Source organism: Ziziphus jujuba, chromosome 1 (genome assembly GCF_031755915.1).
Source record: "Ziziphus jujuba cultivar Dongzao chromosome 1, ASM3175591v1".
Lineage (NCBI taxonomy): Eukaryota > Viridiplantae > Streptophyta > Magnoliopsida > Rosales > Rhamnaceae > Ziziphus > Ziziphus jujuba.
The window spans coordinates 47,469,754-47,494,071 of record NC_083379.1 but is presented as its reverse complement, the minus strand read 5'-3'; the positions used below and the strand labels follow the sequence as shown (position 1 = coordinate 47,494,071).

At 33.2% G+C, this 24,318-nt stretch overlaps 5 protein-coding genes and 2 non-coding genes across 7 annotated transcripts; 4 read left to right on the top strand and 3 right to left on the bottom strand.

Moving 5' to 3' along the window:
* Positions 1 to 1,719, top strand: LOC107407403 (uncharacterized). Its single transcript, XM_016014689.4, has 2 exons — positions 1 to 218; positions 1,136 to 1,719. The coding sequence occupies exon 2, from the start codon at positions 1,179 to 1,181 to the stop codon at positions 1,383 to 1,385; it is 207 nt and encodes a 68-aa protein (XP_015870175.1). The 5' UTR covers positions 1 to 218; positions 1,136 to 1,178; the 3' UTR covers positions 1,386 to 1,719.
* A 498-nt stretch (positions 1,720 to 2,217) lies between these two features.
* On the bottom strand, positions 2,218 to 5,063 carry LOC107407395 (uncharacterized). Its single transcript, XM_048465410.2, has 4 exons — positions 4,919 to 5,063; positions 3,787 to 4,155; positions 3,270 to 3,407; positions 2,218 to 2,581 (listed from the first exon to the last, which is right to left on the bottom strand). The coding sequence occupies exons 2-4, from the start codon at positions 3,913 to 3,915 to the stop codon at positions 2,396 to 2,398; spliced, it is 453 nt and encodes a 150-aa protein (XP_048321367.2). The 5' UTR covers positions 3,916 to 4,155; positions 4,919 to 5,063; the 3' UTR covers positions 2,218 to 2,395.
* Positions 5,064 to 6,285: 1,222 nt separating this feature from the next.
* On the top strand, positions 6,286 to 8,189 carry LOC132799218 (shewanella-like protein phosphatase 2). The gene has a single exon (XM_060818132.1). The coding sequence runs from the start codon at positions 6,504 to 6,506 to the stop codon at positions 7,767 to 7,769; it is 1,266 nt and encodes a 421-aa protein (XP_060674115.1). The 5' UTR covers positions 6,286 to 6,503; the 3' UTR covers positions 7,770 to 8,189.
* Positions 8,190 to 10,050: 1,861 nt separating this feature from the next.
* LOC107407283 (uncharacterized) lies at positions 10,051 to 10,804 on the top strand. Its single transcript, XR_009640261.1, has 2 exons — positions 10,051 to 10,426; positions 10,558 to 10,804. It is a non-coding gene; the product is annotated as an uncharacterized LOC107407283 (transcript).
* Positions 10,590 to 10,719, top strand: LOC112490318 (small nucleolar RNA snoR86). The gene has a single exon (XR_003054570.3). It is a non-coding gene; the product is annotated as a small nucleolar RNA snoR86 (small nucleolar RNA).
* Positions 10,805 to 11,399: 595 nt separating the features above from the next.
* Positions 11,400 to 15,367, bottom strand: LOC107407274 (stearoyl-[acyl-carrier-protein] 9-desaturase, chloroplastic). The gene is made up of 3 exons (XM_016014538.4): positions 15,096 to 15,367; positions 12,697 to 13,201; positions 11,400 to 12,448 (listed from the first exon to the last, which is right to left on the bottom strand). Exons 1-3 carry the CDS (start codon positions 15,218 to 15,220, stop codon positions 11,888 to 11,890), a joined length of 1,191 nt encoding a protein of 396 aa, XP_015870024.1. The 5' UTR covers positions 15,221 to 15,367; the 3' UTR covers positions 11,400 to 11,887.
* Positions 15,368 to 20,985: 5,618 nt separating this feature from the next.
* Positions 20,986 to 23,134, bottom strand: LOC107407345 (acyl-[acyl-carrier-protein] desaturase, chloroplastic). The gene is made up of 3 exons (XM_016014619.4): positions 22,927 to 23,134; positions 21,870 to 22,410; positions 20,986 to 21,731 (listed from the first exon to the last, which is right to left on the bottom strand). Exons 1-3 carry the CDS (start codon positions 23,076 to 23,078, stop codon positions 21,177 to 21,179), a joined length of 1,248 nt encoding a protein of 415 aa, XP_015870105.2. The 5' UTR covers positions 23,079 to 23,134; the 3' UTR covers positions 20,986 to 21,176.
* Positions 23,135 to 24,318: the final 1,184 nt, after the last annotated feature.

Here is a 24,318-nt window from a genome sequence, read left to right as displayed (position 1 = left end):
TTTAGCTGTAGGCTTTCCAGTCAGAACCAGATAAGGCCCAAACCAGCTTTGCGTCTTTGGCAACCAGTTTGACACCTAACGCGCACTTCTGCACTCTGTCTTCTCAATTTTCTAAGAATCAAAGTGAAATAAAATAAAATAAATCTCTGAACTGCAGTCTACTTCTGAGGGAGGGTTTTGTTAAGGTTTTTGGGCTGCGACACCACTCAGATTGAAAGGTAAATTTCTATTCTTTGTTTTCGTTTGAACTTTTTGCTTTCCAAATCTTTTGCAATTTATTTATTTATTTTTTGTTTATGGGGTTGATTGTTGGCAAACTGTAGAAAAGGAAGAAAAGAAACGAAATCTGAGATCTTGTGCGATGAGAAGGTTTAAAAAATAAATAAATAAATAAAAATTTAGTAGTATTGATGTTAACTGTAGGAATAATAATCAGATCCCTGGCTCTGATGATTTAATTAGTTGCCGTTGGATCTTCATTTTTGTGCACGGACTTGGTGACACCGTCTTAATTTTTCTTTCATCTTTTTTTATTTTTATTTTATTTTATTTTTATTTTTAACTTTTGGCTGCTCTTCTTTTTGTATTTATTTATTTTGTTTCCTCAAAAACATGGATTCCATTATGTATTTGGTAAAAAGAGAGGAAGATATACTTTTCCCTTCCACTGTTAAGGATCGAGTTTCATCTAATATATGAAATATTCATGGTGAACTTCAATTATCATTGCCATCCATTGATCAAAAACATTATTGTGGTTTTAAAAATTTTGTTTTTCATTCTTCTCGCTTTTGGGCAATTTTTAATTATGATCCTATTAATGTAAGTTGAAGATGATGATGTTGTTGTTATTGCCTTTTTTTTTTTAGTTTTTTTAATTTTTATATTTCTTTTTGCTTTTTGTTATTTTTTACTTGTAGACAATTATTAATTCTGATTACTATACATGTAAGTGCTAGGTTTTGTTCCAAATATTCTGATCAGCCATTTGTATATTTGATATTTTTATATGAATAGATGATGATGTTGTTGTTGTTTATTTATTTTTTTGGAGACCTTTTTTGGCTTGTGTTATTGTTTTCTTAATTTCAATCTTTATCTCAAGTGGTACTTCCTTCTTGTTCTGGCATTGCAGATTGGAAGTATATTTAGTGTAAGTTGTTGTGTTTGTCCACAAGATGGCTGGAATATCAGGATACAGTCGCCTTGCACCTAAGACAAAGAATCTTGTAGTGGCTGGCGGACTGACTGCCTTTGTTTTTGGGGTATATTACTACACTATGAGGGCTGTTGGAGGTACAGATGAGCTACAAATAGCTATAGATAAGTTTGAGGAGCAAAAAACCAAGAAAGAGACTGAAGCAAGCATGCCATCAAAAGTTTAATCTTTACATTTAGCCATGTAAAGAACAAAGTAAGTGATGTTTTGGGAGACATGCATCACCCCTTTTTTTCTTTCTTTGAAGTCCAACTTCAAGCTAATTGTTCTACCAGCTCCCTTCTTTCGTTGGTCAAGCAGTTTAGCGAATTATAACTCAGTAAGAATAAATGTAAAATGGAGGCCAACCCTTGGTAGTAATTTGTCCACCAGTTTTTTGTGTGTTTCTGATGTACTAAACAATCTTAGAAAGGGGATCTATGTGAAAGATTTTTGACATATACCTGTAATTTGACACTGCTTTTCATTATATGTTATGATGTATGTGTATTTTAGTGTCATCTGCTTCCAACTTTATTTCGCTGTTTTTCTTTTGTCAGCCTTCTTGTGGGGATGGGGAAGGAGGATACGTTTAAATCAGGCTTTATTCTAGTGTTTATTTAGCCTTCAAAAAGTTCTGTAATCATACAATTCCAGTATCACAGGTTAAATCCAAAATAGCAGCCTGTTAATTAGTAGTTGTTCTGAGATGGAGGTGTTACAATGAATTGAACAAATGATTGATGGTAATGTCAATTCTGTAGAGTAAATGTAAAATGGAGGTTGCTCAGATCAATATTGATTTGTATCTTCTTATTGCTTCTACATCAGAAGAAAAAGATTCTCCAGCTCAGTCTATCCTTGCCAGCAAGAACCGTACTGGAGCATCAGTCTATCCATGCCAGCAAGAACCATACAAAAAGTAATGGATCAATGGACCCCCTGTTTCTTCCAAAATACTCAGATATCTCTTGCAGTCGCTAGAATTTAATGCAAACTTATAAGGAATTGCAGCGATCTAAAATAATAATTCTAAGGTTGACAAAATTTAAATTTAATGTAATAAACAAAAGTATGTTAAATCATATTCAGTCCCCGGAAAAGGTTCTGAAATAGAAATTGATGGATGGTTTATAACTACTCTCATAAGCTTTGGCCGTATCAATGGGACTAAAAATAAATGTTTGCGGAAGCATTTCAGAGCTCTTTCCCTCTAGAAAGGGAAGCATTCAATTTTTGAGCAAGATGAGGTAGCGTCTTGATGCTGTCCTGGGTTGTTTGCTCCACACAGGATTCTAAATCATTCAGTGTGGCTTTGGCATTTTGTAACTTCGCTGACTCGTACTTGTCTTGGCAAACCATCAGAGCCCTATTCAACTTCTCCTACATCCAGCATATAAAAATTTTGAATAAGAGACATTAGCAAGGAATAATTTGCAAGAGCCTGCACAGTAATAAATATCAAATTTATGATATCATTACAAAGAGTTATACAGGTTATGTGTATATACACATCCAACATGTAACATAATCTACCATATACAGAAGCATTAAATGAAAGACAAGCTGTTTCTTGCCTAAAACTAAAAACAAAACTAAGACACAAAAATGTTTAAACCAGATGCTTATTGTTCGTTCTTATAGGTTCAAAAGCCATTCTCATGGAACAGCAAACACTTAAATGCTCAACACCAAAATCAAGCGTAAACAACTGCCAGTTACATAAAAATATATGTATCTGCAATGCTAAAGGTAGTGGCAAGTAACCATCTCTTGTAACATTCCTTTTCTCTCATTTGATCTCATTCCCTAATGAGGTTTAGATGTAAATTGATTGAAGAAACTTCTCCGGCCCATTAACTGTTCCACGGTGTTACCAGGGTGGCAACGGATGGCGTATGATGGAAGGAAAAATAAAAAGAGAAAATTTTACAGTCCACAAACACAGGCCGCCACTAATATACGCAGTTTTGCTTGTACGAATATGTAGTGCAGAACAAGTCCCAATAATTTCCAAGTAGCAAAAATAAGAAAAATTTTCAGATGAAAGTGAGAAAAGGTAATGTGGTACTTGAAACTTGGCCATCTCATTCTCAACTGTGTGTTGAGCATTAACAACAGGAACACTGCAACGTTCGACGCAATTGCTTATCTCTTCTTGCGTTCTTCTCCTATCAAAGCACTCATATGCACATTTGAAGTATGCTTGCTGGGAAAATATAACCACCCAATATATTAGTCCTATGTATGTATGTATGTATATATATGGTTATAAGTTTAAATCACATTCTCAAGTCAAATACTCTGATACCATAGAAACAGCACACCATCAATTAAGCATCTTTCTTTCGTAGAATTATTAATTAAAGGTATTGAATGACAGGCACACATATAAAGAGATATTCTTTGACGCCTTCAGATAGAAAGGTAAAAGAAAAAAATTACAACTTTAATAAAATTTATTTTAAGAGTTCCTTTCCTACAGTGAACAACAAGTAACCTATGGCTCGAAATTGTTATACAACATTCCTTGATCCTTTAGCAAACGAAATTGCAGAAGAAAAACCACAAGAAAGAATCAGAGATACCTGAAGGGTGAAATTGACATGATCCTGAATGGGAGAGAGATGTTGTTGAGCAGCCAAATTAACTTCGTTTAGCTTCCGTTTAATCCTCTCTGAAACTATTTGCTCCTCCGCCGCTGCTAAGTGATTCATCTTTCGCCTGTTTCTCTTGCCGTTTCTCTCTCCTTCTCCAACAAATTGGGGTTTTCAGGGTTTAGGGTTTATGAGTAGATCCAATCCAAAGTCTGTTCCGTGAGTTATTGATTGGACCCCACGCAACGCAAGCTCCAGATCCATATACCATTCCAACCCACTAACCAAAGCCCAAATTTTATACGCCTACTATATATGTCGTTGCTTTGCTTGGGCAACCAACCTTCATGAATCATCATCCTACAATTAGAACTCCTATTAAATTTACCTTTTTAAAATTAATTTACAAATAATTACAAAATTATAAATTGTCCCTCCTTTAAATGTTAAAATTCATTCGAAGGAAGACACGCGGTGTAAGTGTAACTCAGCTCGCGTAAAGAAAATGAAACTGTGCAATTCTCTTATTCCATTTTATTTTATTTCTTCCTGAAGAAAAAAGATATCCGCCACTTGGTATTATAGGCATTTCATGGGAGTACCTACTGCCATGCGCAGTGCTTAAACCACCACATTATGGGTTTGGGGTAAATGTCCCCCTTTGGTGAGATTTTTTTTTTTTAAATGTTTTTTTAAAAAAATTATTTAAATAAAATGACTCGTAAAAATAATAATTAAAAATAAGATGGCCACTTTTAATTATTTTAGGTTTTTCATTAAACGGAAATTAATATTTTCAAATACTAGTGTAATTTTCAAAAAATAATAATAATAATTACAACCATAATTATATTTTATTAGAATGTTTATCTCTTGCATAAATTATTCTTTAAGTATCTAAAAAAACTGTTAGACTCTCAGCTATTCAAATTTCTTATCATTTAAATCTTTTTAACCATCTTTCGAAATTGATTAAATGAGTTGGACATTTTTTTTGAAATTGATTCGTGAAGTTATAATTTCATATCAATATTATTATTATTATTAATTACAAGTATATTTAATATTTCGGAATCTAGAAAACAGGAAGTATTGAGAGGTGAGAGGTGGGTAAAAGTAAAACCTGGAGTCTCGTCTCAAAACGAGAAAAGCAAGGCCAAGGAGGCAGCGGGGAGATGTACACCTCTTTGCTTGACTAATGAGTCGTGACCAGCCACACCTCTTTGGATTGCAGGAAAAAGCATTACACAAACAATGAAAGAGCCAACACCACCAACAACAACAACAACAACAAGAGAGTCAAGAGTCAGAGTCAGACGGCCACTTACTCTGCAAAGACGTCCCAGACCTCCTCTCCACATTCGTGGAAACATTCGTCGACTTCTCAGTGAAATTGATTTTTTAAAATTTTTTTTTAAATATTTAAAATAATTCTAAAAAATTGAAAACAAAATGACTCGTAAAAATAAAGATAAAAATAAGATGGGCACTTTTTATTATTTTAGGTCTTTCTATTAAATGGAAATTAGTATTTTTAAATGCTATTGTAATTTTTCCCCAAAAAAAAAAAAATAATAAATAAAATTTATTCATGAGCATTCAAAAACAAACTTTTAGACTTTCACTATTCTAATTTTTTATTATTTAAATCTTTTTAACCATCTTTCATGTATTTCCATTAGAATCCAACTTTGCTCTTTCAATCATAATTTTTTTGATGGATACTAATATCTCCATTTAGATATAGTCTATATCAATAAATCACCTTCTTTTTTTTTTTTTTGGTGATATTTTTATTAAAAGCAATTATTTTAATGAATTAATAATATTTATCTATTTGATCAGATAGGTCTACAAAATTAATCAGGTTGTATCTAATCAATGATTTAATATTTGAACTTGTATTGATTTTTTTATTAATTTTATAATGTTTACAAAAGAGTAGATATGTGAACATCGGAAAAAGGAAATTATAAAATTGGTCTAAACCCCCAAAATTTCAAAACTGCTCCTACAAACCACAATTTTTGAACACGCGGATATAAAGATTAAAATGAGTTGGACATTTTGATATTGATTGGTGAAATTATAATTTCATAATCAATTTTATTAATTACAAGTATATTTAAAATTTTAGAATCTAAAAAACAGTAAAGGGTTGAAAAATTTTTAAAATGTTAAAAAATTTAAAAATATTCAATTTAAATTTTAAAAAAAATCTATACAAATCCAATAATAATCAATTTAAATTTTAATAAATTTTATAAAATTTTATTAAAATTTAAATATATTTAATTAAAATTTTATAAAATTCTTTTAAAATATAATAATATTCAAAAAATTATTATTTTTAAAAAATAATAAATTTTAATAAATTTATAAATATTTTAATAATAAAATTATAAAAAAAATTATCAATATAAAATTTAATTTTAATTCAAAAAATTCATTAAATTATACAATTCTACTGCAGTCCAACAAATCTTTTATAATCTATGACTTCTTTTAAATTCGTTAAAGTTAAGCACACAGTACTGCCGGAGAGGTGAGAGGTGAGAGGTGAGGGGTGGGCGGAATACAAGCGAGTCTCAGAACGAGAAACGCAAGGCCAAGGAGGCGGAGGGGAGAGCTAGACCTCTTGCTTTACGTCTTTGGATTGCAGGAAAAACCACACACACACACAGGCTGAATAAAAAACAAAACAAACAATGAAAGAGCCAACAACAACAACAACAGCAAGAGAGTCAGAGTCAGAGTCAGACGGCCACTCACTCTGCAAAGACATCCCAAACCTCCTCTCCTCATTCGTGGAAACATTCGTCGACTTCTCAGTGAGTGGCCTCTTTCTCTTACCCAAACACCCCCCTAATCCTCTCTCCTCCTCCTCCTCCTCCTCCTCCTCCTCCCCCTCCTCCTTACCACCCCTGCGCACCCGCTACCCTCCCGTCGACCGTCTCATTGCCCTTGGCGATCTCCACGGTGACCTCGACAAGACCAAGCAATCTCTCAGGCTCTCCGGCCTCATCGACGCCTCCGATAGATGGGTCGGAGGTCCCACCACCTTGGTCCAGATCGGCGACGTCCTCGACCGCGGTGGCGACGAGATTAAAATTCTCTACTTCCTCGAGAAATTGAAACGGGAAGCCGCCAAATATGGGGGAAACGTCATCTGCATGAACGGCAACCACGAGATTATGAACATCGAAGGCGATTTTCGCTTTGCCACCAAGGAGGGCCTGGAGGAGTTTAGGGCTTGGGCGCATTGGTACTCCATCGGCAACCAAATGAAAGCTCTCAGCCAGGGTTTAGACAAGCCCTGTGACCCATTTCATGGAATACCCTTCGTCTTCAGGGGTATCAAGGAAGACATCGTGGAGGGTGTCAGAGCCAGAATCGCCGCCTTGAGACCGCGAGGTCCCTTGTCGGTCCGGTTCTTGTCGGAGAATGTGACAGTGGTGGTGGTGGGGGAGTCGGTATTCGTTCACGGGGGGCTTCTGCCGGAGCACGTGTCCATTGGATTGGAGCGGATGAACGAGGAGGTGAGGGATTGGATTAGGGGGGAATTGAAAGGCAAGTTGACGAGGGCCCCGAGATACTGTCGCGGGAGGGATGCGGTGGTTTGGTTGAGGAATTTCTCGCACGAATCGGCCAGCAAGTGCGACTGTTCCGCGCTGGAACATGTTCTGTCGACGATTCCAGGTGCGAAGAGGATGATAATGGGCCACACCATCCAGCAGCTGGGGATTAACAGCGTGTGTGATGACCGTGCCATCAGAATCGATGTGGGAATGTCCAGAGGCTGTATTAACGGGTTGCCTGAAGTTTTGGAGATCCGAGGCAATTCTCAGCCCAGGATTTTGACTTCCAATCCCTTGTATCAAAACAAATACAAATCAACTTCCTCCGATAATCCATTGGTGTTGCTGCCGGAGCACGGCCACGCAGGACCAAAACCAGTGCAGGTCAAGGCTTGAAATTGAAATTGAAAATCCATTTGTCTACACTGCCACCACAACTAGTTAGTTTCTATAAGTATAAACCACCTTTGAAGAATGAATGGATGAATGAATAAATGAAGGCCTTTTTTTTTTTTTTTTCCCAATAGATATACCCATTGTGTAAAATCAATTAATTGCTCATCGCTTGTTTCTAATTGTTGCAGCAGCAAAGCCACATTCATGGAATAGGTTTTCATATTTACCTTGTATTTGGGTATTCAGGGCTGTTGTGGCATCATTTTATGATTTTTGTTCTGGAGTTGTAGTGGCTATTTTTGGGACTCTGATTGTTGCAAGCGTTGGACAACCAATAATTACTATTATACATGTTCATTTATGTGGTTTAAAAGGAGGGAGGTTGCACTTTGAAATGAATTTTACTTTAAAATTTTGTTCTGTTCTAAAGTTCGGAAAGTTCAAACGTCGCCTTCTATTTTTGCTATATATATTCCGAAGTGTTTTTGCTATTACTCAAATGGTACAAAGCAAGAGGCAATTCTTCCAAAGAGAAAACTTGGTATGCGTAGAGCATAAGAAATACCTTAGAATTGGTTTCTGTATGATTTATTACAACAAGCAATTCTTGCCAGGATTTTTGGACGTTATTTGGAAGGAGCACATTTTGTTTTGTTTTCGGTGTTCTTATGGGCGGTCTAAACTCTAATGTAATAGATTATTATGTTATTTGACCGGTGAATAATATCATCTTCCAAACCAAGCTCCATCATTGATAAGGCTTTCAAGGAGTAAACTAAAAACAATTTTCTTCTGGCCAAAACCAAATCAAGTTGGGACATAAAATGACAATCACATCATAATAAAAAAACCATTTTGTGAGGACAAGTATGGAGGTTTTATTATTATTATTATTGTTTCATACTAAATGAATAATAATAATAATAACAATAAATGAATTAAGGGGAATTTGGCCCAATGCCCCCATAGGATGAGCTTCACGATTTTTACCTTTCCAATTGCTATCTTTTTTTTTTTTTTTACCCTTCAATATCTATTTTAAATTTAAAACAACAAAAAATGACTTGGATATCTTTTTAAGTTTTAAACAAATAAAGAACAAAAATCTACTTTTTAGAAAGAAAAAAAACAAAGTACATGAAGTAATTGTTTTTACAAGAATACACAAAAATACCAAAAAAAAAAAAAAAAACTTGCCATGGAAAAGCCAAAGGAAACTTCATCCCAGCACCCAAAAAAAAAAACAAAAAACAAAACTTCATCTTATCTCAGCACCTTTGAACGGCTATCTCTGAGGTAATTGTTTTAATATTTTTGTTTATTTGTTGCCATGGACCGGTGTGAGTTTGTTTTTGTATTAATTTTTTGCCTTGTCGTGACCGGTGTGGATTTGTTTTTGTGTTTATTTGTTGCCTTGCCGTGGACCCATGTGGTTTTTTTTTTTTTTTTTTGTTTATTTGTTGCCTTACCGTTAAATACTTACAAATTTAGTATAATGTGAGACATTGAAACTTTTGATTTGTGTTTAGAACCGGTTAAAAATGTGGAATTTTTGAAGTTTATTTGAAATTTAGGTTTTTGTATGGAAGTGATTATAACCTAGGTTTTAGGATAGATTGATATTGGGTATCAGTAGGAAATGGAGAGAGGAAAAAAAATGGGACCGATTTGGCCTTAAACGGTGGCCGGAGGTGAGAGAAATAACCAAGTCAAGAATCGAATCGTGACCGGCTTAGGCGGATTCGGGTCAACCCAGACAAAGGTTGAAGATGGAGTTGTAGTGGCTATTTTTGGGACTGTGATTGTTGCAAGCGTTGGACAACCAATAATTACTATTATACATGTTCATTTATGTGGTTTAAAAGGAGGGAGGTTGCACTTTGAAATGAATTTTACCTTAAAATTTTGTTCTGTTCTAAAGTTCGGAAAGTTCAAATGCCGCCTTTTATTTTTGCTATATATATTCCGAAGTGTTTTTGCTATTACTCAAATGGTACAAAGCAAGAGGCAATTCTTCCAACAAGAAAACTTGGTTTGCGTAGAGCATGAGAAATACCTTAGAATTAGTCTCTGTATGATTTATTACAACAAGCAATTCTTGCCAGGATTTTTGGACGTTACTTGGAAGGAGCACATTTTGTTTTGTTTTCGGTGTCCTTATGGGCGGTCTAAACTCTAATGTAATAGATTATTATGTTATTTGACCGGTGAATAATATCTTCTTCCAAACCAAGCTCCATCATTGATAAGGCTTTCAAGGAGTAAACTAAAAACAATTTTCTTCTGGCCAAAACCAAATCAAGTTGGGACATAAAATGACAATCACATCATAATAAAAAACCTGTTTTGTGAAGACAAGTATGGAGGTTTTATTATTATTATTTCATATTAAATGAGTAATAATAATAACAATAAATGAATTAACGGCATTAAACTCCTATCATCTCGAGTATGGAAATGGGCCATTCCATTAAAAGGCTGCCAGGTCCAAGCCCACGCATTTGATGTCATGATACTTGCAATTAGGGTTTTGGGGGGGGTGGGGGCAAGATAGGTCTATAAATACTCACTCTAAAACCCGTCCATCCAAAAAGCTTGAAGCCGTATCGCTTCCTCTCTTTCAGTTTTCTCGTCAAATCTTGGGTGGTTTTTGATCAGTTGAGTTCAGGTTTTTTTTTTTATTTTTCTTTTTAATTTCTAGTCTTTGGGTTTTCTTAGAGTTCTTGCTGTTGGTGGTAGTTTTGGGTTAGTTTGGGTTTTGATTTTTTATGTTATATTTGTTTTAAAGGAAAAGAAAAGAAAGAAAAAAGCCAATTTGCAGAGCAATGGCGTCGAACAATTAGATGGCGCGAATTGCATTGAAGGTTGGCAATATTAAATAACGATTCTCCGTGCCTATCAAATTCAATCGATCTCGTTTTGATTATGGCCTCGAACAAGTCGCTACACTTTTTATCTTTACTTTAATTTTTACTTACGTAAAAACATGTCCTTGTTGATTTATATTTTTTATTTGCATAAAGTTTTTTTTTTTTTTAAGGCTTTTTATTCAGTCTTTTTTTTTTAAAAATAAAAGTGTTTTTGGTGTTGATCAAGTAGTTTTAGTATATTTGTGATTGCTAACAAGCAAGGCATGAACAAAGAAGAGAAGCCAAAGGAACCAAGAACCAAAAAAAAAAAAAATTTCTATATCTAAATAATAAGATTGGACCGGTTGTGAATGATAATCGATGTCTAGTTGTTAAAAGGTAAATAAATAAGTAAATAACTGCGTTGCGCATGTCTAGCTGTTGAAAGTAAATAAATAAATAAATGTCTCTTCGGGGACATCCCATAAAAAAGTAAATAAATAAATAAATAACTGCTTTGCACACCAATACCTATGGTACGAGTGCATGGGTATCTTATAAGAGCATGGGTAAAGCTCGAGTTGGGATGCTATGAGAGCATGGATATGGGTTCGAGCCATGGATGCAGGAATTTGGAGTAATTTGTAATGTTTAAAAAAAATAAATAAATAAATAACTGCTAAAATAAAACTGCTTATCCATATGATGGCATAATACCAGATTAAACTCCACTCCTGATCCCGACTTGATAATGTTAAAAAGTCAAAAAAAAGAAAAAAAAGAAAAAATGTTGTCGTTGATTGCTGATGAACCAATTAAAATTACATTTTAGAATGAAGTAAAGTTGAAGCTGATTTCTAAAGAATCAATCAAAATGGCACATTACATTACATGTAAAATTTTGAATCCAGCGTTCACCAAAATTGCCATAATTGATTGTTTTCTTACACCAAAACAAACTATGAAAAGGACACACACACTAGAAACTAGAATTTAATGAGAAGAAAACACCAAAACTAGAGCTGTCCCTATACGCTTATCTAATGGACATACACCCAGAACCGGACCCAGGCCAGAAACAAACTTTATCTACAAATAACTCATCATGTCACTCTTCCCTCAATTTCCAACAACATAACATTCCAGGATGCAAAAGGCACCCAAATTTTCAAAAAACCAAATTCCAACTTTTTATCCATTCCAATCTCCGCAACAACAAGGAGGGGATTGACTCAAGAGTGACCACCCCTGTTTTCTCCAGCCTCCCCATTAGAGACTCACTTCTCTATCATAAATCCAACTAAATGGTATCCTGCGCGCTTGCTTTGCTCTTCCTGCAGCTCTTTCCTCCAGCCTTCTAATCCTCGGTGCCAACCCACAGACGTAATCCTGAGCTTTGCGCCCTTCCCCTGAAAGTCCATTTAGCTTCTCCACCTTCCACCTGCCCACCAAGAACTCCAATATATCAGCATAGTCTTTGGCTGTGTACACCCCCAGCCTCTGTGCAACAGCAGAGAAGTTCTCAAATAGACTATCATCACGCCCATCAAACATCAAGTGAGCAGGCATTGAGATTTTCTTCCTCATCATGTCAGCAAAAGCTATCACTGTTCCATCAGGATCAATCTCAAACAGCTTTTCCACTATCTTAGTGTAGGCAGTCTCATGCCGCTTCTCATCCGAGGCTATTGTACCGCATATTTGTGCCAATTTCAAGTCCCCATGCTCCTTGGCTAGCCTCGCTGTGTTTCCGTGAGAGATAAAAGTAGCCCTTTCCTGGAACGAAGTGTAGATGAAACCAAGATATGGACTGTTCTCTGTCCGAGGATCCTACAACAAGTGAACCCAAAAAAATTAAAAAAAAAATGTCAATATTTAATAGGAGGGAACATTTTGTACGATGCAATGTCAAATAAAAATTCAAGACACCATAAGATTTTAAATCTATAGAACAAAGAAACACACTATTTTAATGAATGCAAATTACAACTTGTGTGTGATCATGTATGATGAAATATCCTTAAAACAGTTGTGCATGCTTAAAAAGATGAATGCTGGTTACTGTTAAGATATCCAACCATTCCAGATCCAATCAAATACTGAATTGTCTTCTCAATTTGCCTCATGTCTACTCGTCCAGAAAGGTAGAGATACTTATTTAGAAGGTCACCATGCCTATTCTCTTCAGCAGTCCATGCCCTATTCCAAATTGCCCAAGAAGTAAGGCTTGCGCCAGTTTCATCTCGAACTCCATCTAAGGTATTTAGCATTGTTTGATAAGTTGGTAGGGCCTCTTCTGTGATCATATCTCCAACCAGAACAACAAAGTAATCATCTGGAATCTCCTTAGCCCTCTCCCTTAATTCCCTGACCTGCTCATGAAATCCATCCGAGCTAGGATCTGGCAGAAAATCCTGAGGTTGCCAACACTTCTCCACTGGCTTCAGGTGAAACAAGATGTTCTCCTCAGCCCAACCCTCCAATGACTTAAAAATTTCAATCTTTTGAGGTGGCATTGAATGTGTTACTTGAACATGAACCTCTCGAGGTGGCATGAATGGTTTTTTTAGATTCTCAACCTCCCTGCATCATTAAACAGTGCAAATGGGGATCAGGTACTTGCAATTAGATGGAGCCTGTAAAAATAGAAAAGAAAAGTATGCAAGTCTAAAATGTAGAAGCTGCATTAAAAAGTCAAAAAAGGTATCACATTACAACTGTAAGTGACTCAAGAAAAGTCATTTCACATATTAGGAAACAAGAAAAACAAAGGGAAAAATAAATATTAGCATCATAATACTCGGTAGTTTTTCAAATTGGCGCTACAAAACAAAAGGTTAAAAATCAAAGCTTGGGCAAGAAATATAGCTCAGAAAGACATAAACAACAAAAATGAAGAAAATCAATTAACTGTCATAAACGTATGAAACCAACAAATGAACTGTCAGGCAGCCATTAAACAGAACATTCAATTGAGGAAAGAAAAAACCTAACAAATTCCCAGTTCAAATAGAAAGAGAAAAAGAAAAGAAAACTCAAGTATGAAAGTTACAGTATGTGCGTGCAACAGATATTGAGACTTTAAACTACCCAAAACATGAAAGTTCAAATGTGGGCTCATGCACGAAGTCCTGTTAGCATATTTCAAAAGAATCCTGATTTGAAACATCATACGTGCCATTAATTGAGACCAACTAAGTACTTAATAAATCAACGCATAAGGTAATTCCAGATAAACAAGTATCTAACAAGATGCCATGCATACTTAAAGAAGAAATCAAACATATAAATAAAATACATATACTCCTCCTAACTATAATTCTAATAAAATAACACATTCTAATTGCTCACCTTCACCTTAAAGATAAAATGGCAGAGAAACCATACACTTCGAAATCACGGACTATAAACCAATACAACCAACCTAAACATTCCCCCCACCACCATTAAAGACAGTAGTTCGTTTCAACCAATAGAACCAACCTAAACATTCCCCCCACCACCATTAAAGACGTAGTTCGTTTCAGTTGTTATAAAAGCAGGTCAATCACACTGAAACAAATGAGGAGAACAATTCTTACTCTATTTCCTAACAAGATTCACTGCCTACACGCTTTCAGAAAGCACGGAACAAGATAATGACGAAAGCAAACCCAAATCGGGCATTACTGCTGCATTTACTTTTATAAACAAGTTCTAGATTAACAGAGCGAATGATACCAACATAAATACCCTGAAGCATACAACAGTGTTAACTATGTGGCAGTGAATAAATCCACAATACATCAAACGACCAATTCCACCTAAAATGAAATGAAAATGTAGACTTCCTTCTAAATATAAATCTATTTAAACCAGACAAGTTCACCAACCAACCAATTTTGCAATTCATATCAGTCACTATAATTAATCTATGTTGGCAACTTCAACAAAAGTTTGTTTTTTATATATAATTATTTAAAAAAAAAAGAAAGTTCGGTCTTTTCAATTTGAGAAGAAAAAGAAACAGGCATTAACAAGAACAGCAGAATAGGAAAGCTATCATACATGCACACCACGAACCCATCTAAATAAACCAAAAAATCCAACAGAGAATAGAACACATCTCATCTAAGTTCAAAAGATAGGGGTAAAGCAGAGCAATCCTCGTGTACAAATACAATAGAAAGACGGAAAATGTACAGAACCAGAAGTAGAAGAAATTAAATGCAGTTCCCATCTCTAAAGATTCAAATTTAAAGAAAGAAGAAAAATACAGAACACAGAGATAAGAAGACGCATTAGACCCGCAGAAACCAAAGGATCAAAAAATAAGCATAAAAAAGGATTAAAAAAAAAAATTATCGGACATGCAAGAAAAAAATCCCAGATCCAAACAGCTGAAGAACAATGAAAAAGATATAAAGATGGAAAATTTATTGGGACAAAATGATGACAGAAGAGTGTAGAGAGTAGAAGAAGGAGGAGGAGCACGCACTTGGAGCCAGAGCGGAGGGTGGAGGCCATGAGGAACTTGGGAGATCTGAAGCTAGCCATTGGGGGAAGAGCAAAAGATGGAAACTTTGGAGATTGAGATGTGATGGGAGTGAGTTTGAGAGCCATTTTCTATATTCTATTGCCGTGAATTGATCTTGCTCACTGTTTCTTTTTTGTTTCAGTTTCCTCCACAGAAGAGGAAGAAAGAGAGATACAGTGGCACTATACGGGACGGTGGGGACGAGAAAGAAAGGAAAGCACCACTTTATATGGCTATTATTTTTATTTATACGTGGGAATTACTATTATTATTTAAATATATATATATATATATATTGGCTTATTGCCATTGATGTTGACTTAAATTACATTACTATCCCTATCTCTATGAGCTCTGATCCTCCTTTCTCACTTCACCTCTCCATCTCTTTTATTAATAGATATATTACCTGCACATTTTAAAATTTTTTTTTATTATAATCAAATATTTTTATATTTATATATTTATAATTTCATAAAAATATTTAATTATAAATAAAAAAAATTTCAAAAATATACAATATAATATACCCTTTATTAATTTACCGTTGCTATTTTCTCGGTGAGAATAATAATAATTACTAATTGTTTTATAGATATTGGATACTATCTATTAATACGTACATCGCAGTGTACGATAAACTGTGACCGATCACATTTTATTTTATAAAATTATTTGAGGCTTTTACTCTCTCCCTTTCTCTTTCTTTGGTGAGTGCTGATGCTAGCAAATGAAATGGGAGGGATTAATATTCGCATTTAACTTTATTAATTACTATACATCCTAATTTTGGTTAGATTAATTGAATATATTTATAGTAGAAAAGAAGAAGAAGAAGAAGAAGCTATTTGTATATGAAATTACATGAATTGTATCCTTACATGAATTGTATTTGACTACAAATACAGAATAGAAGCAAAGAAAGTTGAGAATGGTGTTTGTAGTGCGTACGATAATAGGAATAGTATATATTGTAGGACGTGAAATTATATTATGTTGTGTGTAAATTAATATTGATAAGTTTTCATGGTGTTCTCAATTTTGGCATCCAACAACAACACACATTGACATTGTTGTAGTTGAATTTTGATGGATAGCTAGATTGTAGGCATATGGTGTGCGTGTTTTGTAACCAACGCCATTAGTTATCCGCAAAATAAGCTAATAATAAAAACATGGAATTCCAGTTTGGTTTTGAAAATTTTGGCAGAGTATCGAGATTTTGTTTGTCAAAAGGATAACACCACCACCAGCAATGCATGCACTTATGAATTTCAAAACCCCGTCCCATTTTCAAATCTATATATATACATCTTAACTTCTTGTTGCAAATGAAAATGTCTAATTAAGAGTATACAAAAGAAAAGGCATTTTGCTATTTCTCTCTCTCAACTACACAGTTAGTTTAAGATTCGACTGTATTGAATAGAACTGAATTAGATGAAATAGTTTAGGAGTGAATTGATAGAATAGTTTAGTGCTATCACTTATTTGGAACACTAACAAAACTTGAACTGAATTATAAAATATTTCTTTTGTTTTGTGTAATTAGTAATATATATTAAAAAATAATTAAAATTTATTCCTAGACTTACCCAAACTTCAGCCCAATTTTCATGAATTTTTTTTTTTTTTTTTACAGTTAACACTAATCAAAGGTCAATCAATGCCATTTGATATTGAGAGTCAAAAGTTAGTCAACCCTAATCAACAGGTCAGCGGTTTCAAATAAAATAGTCCCATCAAGACCAATGATGGTTTTCAATGAGATAATAATCAATTGATTAAAAACAATAAGATGTCTAGTCTAATGAGAAAATAAAAAAATTATGCGATACGTATATAGGCTTAGGTGGAATTTACCATTATTTTATGGACAACTTCACCCATAATAACAAAATATTATATACCATCATTTAAACGCATGGCTTTACCAACAAAAGTGAATTACAATGATGAGAAAATTAAATATATAAACAGTAAAATTATAGGGCCAAAATATTCACCAAATAACATGTGGTCAATTGATGCATTATTATTTGACACATCCATATAACATAAATATTAATAAGTAATTATAAAGAATAAATAACAATACTGATAATATGAACGAGTAAATCTTTAAATAAATAAATTAATGAAAAATATAAACTAATTTAAATATTTTCATATAATTTTTCATATTATTTTTTAAATAAATTTGAAAAATATTGTTTATTATCATTAATGAATGATTATAACATCTCCAATTATTTATTCTCTTGAAATCTAGATGATATATGCTTAGGAAGGTATTCATTTTTATGTGAGATTCTCTCTATTTAATAAATAATATTTTATAATAGTTTTTCTCTAATAGGTTCTATTCAAAATATCATACCATGCTGATATGTAATTTTTTATTTTAAAATTTTTAATTAAAATTAAATCTAATTACAATATAATAAATAGATAAATGAAAAAAGTTAGATGAATGAAACCATACCAATGGAACATGCGAATTTGATGAGCAGAGAGAAGAAAAAACCAAGGCTAATTCATAAAAGCAAAGAAAAAAAAAAAAAAGCTTTTATTTTTTTTATTTTTTTCTAAAGGTGTGGATTTTGTCTATGTTTATTATTATTATTATTTTATAATCATTTATATATTTTTTTTCTTTCTCTTTTATACAATTTAAATGGAGATTTTTTGAATCCTTCATTTAATAACTACATAATTATTTTTTTTTGGGAAAAAACATGTATGATGTTGAGTGGTAGCTTCAATACAGCCATGATTTATGAATCCAAACCAATTAAGGCTATGATTTGCCACTTAGAAATTGTGAAAAGATAAACCAAAATTAGAGTTTAAATCTTAAATCATATATCTTTTTTTTTTTTTAAAGTCTATATATGATAAATACACAAAGATCAATAAAAATAAACAAAAAACTAACTCAACCTATTTAAGCTTCTAGAGATAAACAGTCTCCTTCACATATTTTTTTTTGTTTTGGTGGCCATATTAGCTTGACAAAGCTAGTACAAAACTATTGAAAAAGATTTTTTTTTTTTAAAATCTTATCTATCTATTTAATCTTATAAAAAAATTTCAAATAAATAAAATTATTGAAAATGCTTTTGTTAATTTATATATTAAATTGTAATTTAATTTATTATAATTAAATAATTATTTTTAAATTTATAATAAAAATAATAAATTAAAATATTTCAATTAAAATTTATTAAATAAATTAATAATTATAATGAATAATAAAATTTAATAAATATTTTAATAATTTTAGGGGTTGTGGATAAATGAATAAGGTTATGTTGATTTGGATGGCTTGATTAAAAATTGAGTGAAAGAGAGTGCCAATTTAACTCATTAATGTTATGTCCCCTCTCTGTGCCCCTTTGGCTTCCTCGAATTCCTGGAATGATATCGACGCCGACCTGCATTCAATGTATGGGAGATTCTTTCTTAATTATTTATTTAAGAAAGCACAACAGAGCCCAAAAAAACAAAAACAAAAAAAGAAAAAAAAAAGAAAAAAGAAAGAAAGAAATGATTTCGTCTAAAAGAAAAAAGAAAAAAGAAAAATATATATCTATTATATTATATTTTGGGAAGAAGAAGAGAGGAATAACTATGATAGCAATTAAAAAAAACTATGATAGCGAAAAGAGAGACAGAAAAACAGAGGAAACAAACTATCAAATGTAGGATAATTTATTGATTGACAGAGCTGTCTAATTAAAATTGCAGCATAGAGAGTATATGATGGTGTTGAATGTTGATGAATACGATCGACACTTGGGTTGCGGACCGACCTCAAATTCAAACATAAACTAGCAGTCAGCAACTTGTGGTGCAACCCTTATTAATGTTATGTTTAACTCTCAATCTTTCTCTCTTTTTTGGTTTTGAAATTCTTACGTATAACTCACTCAATCATACCTCCCTATCTTTTTTCTCCCAATCTCTTACATGTTCCACTTTTAATTCATTCAAAATTATATATGGTTCCGGATACTAATTCGTAAGCAAATTGTATGCCATATGGAAATTAAAACAGATTTAACTATAGATGTTCATTAGTCGTCATCAATCACCATTAATGGGAGGTGGATCTCTTGGGTTGTGGCAGACAATTAATAACTCTAATCAAACTCTACTTTAATAACTGTAATCCAATCTCCTTTATTTTATACCCATTAATGTAAAAAAGAATTTTAGGTGTGGATCTCTGCGTCTCTGCCCTCTGCCGCTTTACATATATATATATATATATATATATATATTCGTAAACATCAAACATGGATGGATATATAAAGGAAAATAAATTTTCAAGTATAGAAAAAGGACGAAACAGGAATCGTATAAGACATAAAATTACCGTGGAGAAGGTTAAACATACTACTGGGGCTATAACGCCATCCCTTGGATTACATTATTTGGGGGAAAACATCCGTAGATTCCTTTTAGAGCTTGAATATTTAGAGCCAAGAACTAGCGAAGATCCATAATTTAGTACCTAAAATTGTTGATTTGTTAGCTCATATAAGGTTGAAAATAATATATATTATGATTGAAATATGAATATTCACATGCATTAATAGAAGAAAAATAATACATTGGAGATGATGGTGTTTAAGTACACGCACCAACCTTCTTAAACGTATAAACCCAGCGACGAAGCACTATCACAGTCTAATTCAGCTTTTGAAACTCTCACACTTTGTCCTCCCCAAGCCACAGTCCTTACAATAATTTCATTTATTTTTCTATATTTTCTTTATCCCCTTATAAATGATAACAATTTCAATTTCATACATTGTTCATGAAATGAAAACATACATGAAAAATTTAAAAAAATGAAAAAAAAAATCTGCCTAATTTTCATACATATTTATAGGCCCTGTGGATGATTATTAAATTCTATGGAAATAAATGTAAAGTGAAGGCGAATGATTAAATAATATTTGGTTGATGCATTATTCATATGGTACTGTTATTATAATTAGACACACATAAAAAAATAAAAATAAAAATAATGCGCTCTAGCCACCGAGTAATTATTGCTTCATTCAATTTGATTTTGACAAAGATATTATATGGAAAACGTTTATATATATATATATATATATATTTGCTGAATATATTATGGAAAATGTTAAATATTCAAGCATATGGTTGATACTTTACATAAGTTTGTCGTTTTCGAAAGAGGGATGGAATCATGGAATTGTTCTATATCCATTTTTGTCCCAAATATTTATATAAAAAGTACCTTTAACACGATTCATGTTTTTTTGAATTATATTGTGTGTCTAATGCCAAGGTTAAATCAAAATTTTAATATTATATTAAAATTTCTTTTAAGTCTTTGATTATATATTTAAAATTATATATTTTTATTTTTATTTATTTATTTTTTAATAAAAAATAATATATTATTAAATTTATATTTGATATTTTTAAAATTTTAATTCTCAATCTTTAACATGATTTAAAAGCTAACAAAAAATTTTTGATGTTAAAACCATATTCAACATAATTAATTGCAATATTTAACATGAAGATAGGTAGCGATGAGGCTGATTTTTATTTAGGCAATTAATTTGAAGAATAATTTAGTTAATGGGTCAATGTACAAATTGCAATTGCGTGTAGATTTCCAAGTTTGGTTTGACATGTTTAATTAGACGATTCTCTAATGCGGCTCCTCCTTGGTTGAATGGAATCCATTTCTTGTGAGTTGAAGTTTCTATTTTCCATCATATCATATGACAAAATTTTGTAGGTACGCATATGCCAACAATTATATGTGTAAATATTGACACATTAAAATGGAGAGAAACAGAGAGAAAAACAAAAATAAAACTTATATATATGGATTAGTATCCAGTAGTAGCACAAAACACAAATTACGAGTACGAACTGATGGAGTCCTCAGTTGTCTCTCAAACATACACAACAGACACATTAATTAATATTGTATGCATTGATAAGTTTTTATTAATAATATTTGACGGAGCTGGTGGGGCCTAATTTTAATTAAACTAGTCTATCGAAAATCCAGCTGAAAGAGACGGTGGGAGCTTGTTTAGGCTTGGATAAAGATCTCTCTTCCAGCTTTCTAATCCTGTGAGGTAAACCACACAGATACTCCTGTGCTTCTCTGCCTTCACCAGAAAGCCCAGTGAGCTTCTCCACGTTCCATCTACGCAGCAGATGCTCGAAAACTCCTCTGTAATCGCACGCAGTGTACACTCCAATACGCGACGCAACATGGGAAAAGTGTTGAAAGAGATCAACATCGTGGCCGTCATACATGAAGTGAGCAGGCATAGAGATTTTCCTTCTCATCATGTATGCAAAAGCCACGAGCATTCCGTTTGGATCCAGCTCGAAGAGCTTCCCAGCGATTTTGGTATAAGCAGTTTCATGGCGCTTCTCATCGGAAGCAATGATGCCGCATATCTGTGCAAGCTTGACGTCGCCGTGCTGCAAGGCCAGCTTGGCTGTGTTGCCATGGGAGATGGCCGTTGCTCTTTCCTGGAAGGATGTGTAGATGGTCCACATGTATGGATTATTTGAGGTCCCAATGTCCTACACGTATATACGTACATACATACCCTTCTTATTACTTAATTAATAAAGATATATGTTATATGTGAAAAATATAATAATTCTCTGACACTTTGGTATTAGTATCAGTATTATATATTAAGATATGTAATATTTTACCACTCCTGCGCCAATGAGATAGTGAATGGTGGTCTCGACTTTCTTCATGTCAACACGAGCAGAGAGGTAGAGGTACTTGTTGAGAAGATCTCCGTGCCTGTTTTCTTCGGCGCTCCATCCTCTGGCCCAAACGGCCCAAGGAGTGTCATCGAACCCGGTGCGGTCGTGGAAGATGTGGGTTGCGTTGATACGGGAGTGGTAAGTGGGAAGGGCTTCTTCAGTGATCATATTCCCCACCAGGACCACGAAGTAGTCGTCGGGGACGTGCTCGGCTCTGGCTTGAAGAAGATGAAGTTGGTCATGGAAGCCATCTGATGATGGGTCCGGCAGGAATTCTTGAGGCTGCCAACAATCCTTGGCAGGTTTCAAGAGAGGCACAATGTTGTCCGCCGCCCATTTCTCCATCGATTTGAATATTTCTTCGAACTTTTTTTCATCGTGTGCCGGCGGCACTGCTACTCCCACGACATTTCTCTTTGAACCACCTGCTGCTTTACTATTACTCCCTAATAAACTACTCTTCTTCAAAATTTCTTCCTCCCTGAAAATCAATTATCAATTCAACACATCTACTATATAGCAACATACAAGTAATTTAATTACCTGCAATATATATATATATATATATGCCAAGTCATAGTACGTACCATTTGAGAAACATATCTTTGTATATATATATGCAATATTTAAAAGTATATATATACATGTGAAAAAAATAATAATAATAAAGGGAAAATGAAGAAGAAGAAGATATAGATGCTAACAAATTGAGATAAAAGCTCAAATCTCACTATCCTTTAGATGATATATATGATTAGATGCACCATTCAAGGTTGAAAAATTCATACAATCATAAATGAACTATAACTCATACAATAACAAACCAATAAAAAAATTTCACTCTACATGTAACGCGAGAAAATTAGAAAATAAACAACAAAAACTTGAATATGAAAATTGAATAGAAAAACCGGAAATAACAGACAAATATATTTATGCACAGAACATTAATATAAAAAATAAATTTAAAGAAAAAGGAGATGCAGATTTAGCATACTGAAGCTGCATGCTTTTGTTGTGAAATGTGGAGGACATGAAGAACTTGGAAGATGGAAGCGTTGATCTGGTGTTTGGTTGCTGAGAAAAAGCCGAAGCCCATTTTAGAGACGTATAGGAGGACACGACGGGATTCATCAGTTTAACATCCATTCGTTGCCTTTCCCTAATCAGTTTCTCTTTTGGTTTTGGAAGGAGCTAATTGCCCTTCATATACAAATGTATATTTATATACATAGATGACTTACTAATTTAACCGGGTTTAACTACTACTTAATTCTACGAAAGTGTAAAGTAAGAGATAAAATAAAATATTGTGTGAGCTTACAAGCATTAACGTAATTGATATTTTCCCACTTTTTTGTCAATAACGTGTTATGCACAACTTTTGTCATTTTCAGATTCATATAATAATTACTATCAAAAAAATGATTCATATAATAATTTATTAAGCTTATAAGGTGTGGTTAATAAAGGGGACCCACTTAAAACTCTTTTCTCTTTTGTTTGGCATTTTGTAATAGATTTGAGGTTAATACTGCATTTTCATGATCTTAATTAATTCCTTCCTTTGGCTTTGACCCAAAAAAAAAAAGAAGAAATAATGGACGCCGATCCTCTGTCCATTAAAAGGGGACCCACTTTTTATTTTTTATTTTTTTATTTTTTTTTAAGTGAAAACTAAAGGAAACCCACTTGAAACATTTTTCTGTTTCGGCTCGGCATCAAATAATTAAGCTTGAGGTTAATACTACATTTTCACGACCTTAATTAATTCGTTCCTTTGGCTTTGACCAAAAAGAAAACAAATTAATTCGTTACCTCGTTGGAATTTTTTTTTGATAAGAAGGAAATATTATTAAAAGAAAACACGAAAAACCTCCAGAGAGGAAGGTTACAAGTTTAGACAAGAGCTAAAAATACCTGAAGCTAAAACAGCTAAAATTTCCTTAGGGAGGGAAGCAAAACAAGGGTCCTCCAGATCAACTAAAACCTTTCCACTTAAAGCTAACTTAGCTGTTCATCCCTTCTGTTAAACCTCTATTCTACGCCATGTGGTGGTGTCGCAGTCCAAACGCTTCCTAGTTCAATATTAAGGATAAATATCATACAAATTATTCCTCTGTTTTCAACTTTGTTACAGTTATGACCTGTGTCAGTCAAGCAGTACAAAACATTGGTCAACAATTAATAATGGTTTATATCCTCTTCAAATCATTCCTCTATTTTCAACTTTGTTACAAATATCACCTGTGTCGGTCAAGCAGTACAAAATATTGGTCAACAATTAATAATGGTTTATACCCTCTTCAAAAAAATTTCAAAACAAGAAAGAACGTTAATGGCTTACCATTTCAAAATGAATCAAATTCCATTCTGGTTTGTTTGGGTA

Excerpts from the sequence above, each read along its gene's own strand:
- LOC107407345 (XM_016014619.4), bottom strand. The coding sequence starts at position 23,078 with ATGGATGTTAAACTGATGAATCCCGTCGTGTCCTCCTATACGTCTCTA. Across the intron at positions 22,411-22,926 it reads AACAAAAGCATGCAGCTTCA|GGAGGAAGAAATTTTGAAGA; the intron begins GTATGCTAAATC and ends ATTGATTTTCAG. Across the intron at positions 21,732-21,869 it reads ATCTCATTGGCGCAGGAGTG|GACATTGGGACCTCAAATAA; the intron begins GTAAAATATTAC and ends ATATACGTGTAG.
- LOC132799218 (XM_060818132.1), top strand. The coding sequence starts at position 6,504 with ATGAAAGAGCCAACAACAACAACAACAGCAAGAGAGTCAGAGTCAGAG.
- LOC107407403 (XM_016014689.4), top strand. The coding sequence starts at position 1,179 with ATGGCTGGAATATCAGGATACAGTCGCCTTGCACCTAAGACAAAGAAT.
- LOC107407395 (XM_048465410.2), bottom strand. The coding sequence starts at position 3,915 with ATGAATCACTTAGCAGCGGCGGAGGAGCAAATAGTTTCAGAGAGGATT. Across the intron at positions 3,408-3,786 it reads ATGTCAATTTCACCCTTCAG|CAAGCATACTTCAAATGTGC; the intron begins GTATCTCTGATT and ends ATATTTTCCCAG. Across the intron at positions 2,582-3,269 it reads ATGAGATGGCCAAGTTTCAA|GAGAAGTTGAATAGGGCTCT; the intron begins GTACCACATTAC and ends TGCTGGATGTAG.
- LOC107407274 (XM_016014538.4), bottom strand. The coding sequence starts at position 15,220 with ATGGCTCTCAAACTCACTCCCATCACATCTCAATCTCCAAAGTTTCCA. Across the intron at positions 13,202-15,095 it reads ACCCTCCGCTCTGGCTCCAA|GGAGGTTGAGAATCTAAAAA; the intron begins GTGCGTGCTCCT and ends TTAATGATGCAG. Across the intron at positions 12,449-12,696 it reads ATTTGATTGGATCTGGAATG|GATCCTCGGACAGAGAACAG; the intron begins GTTGGATATCTT and ends CACTTGTTGTAG.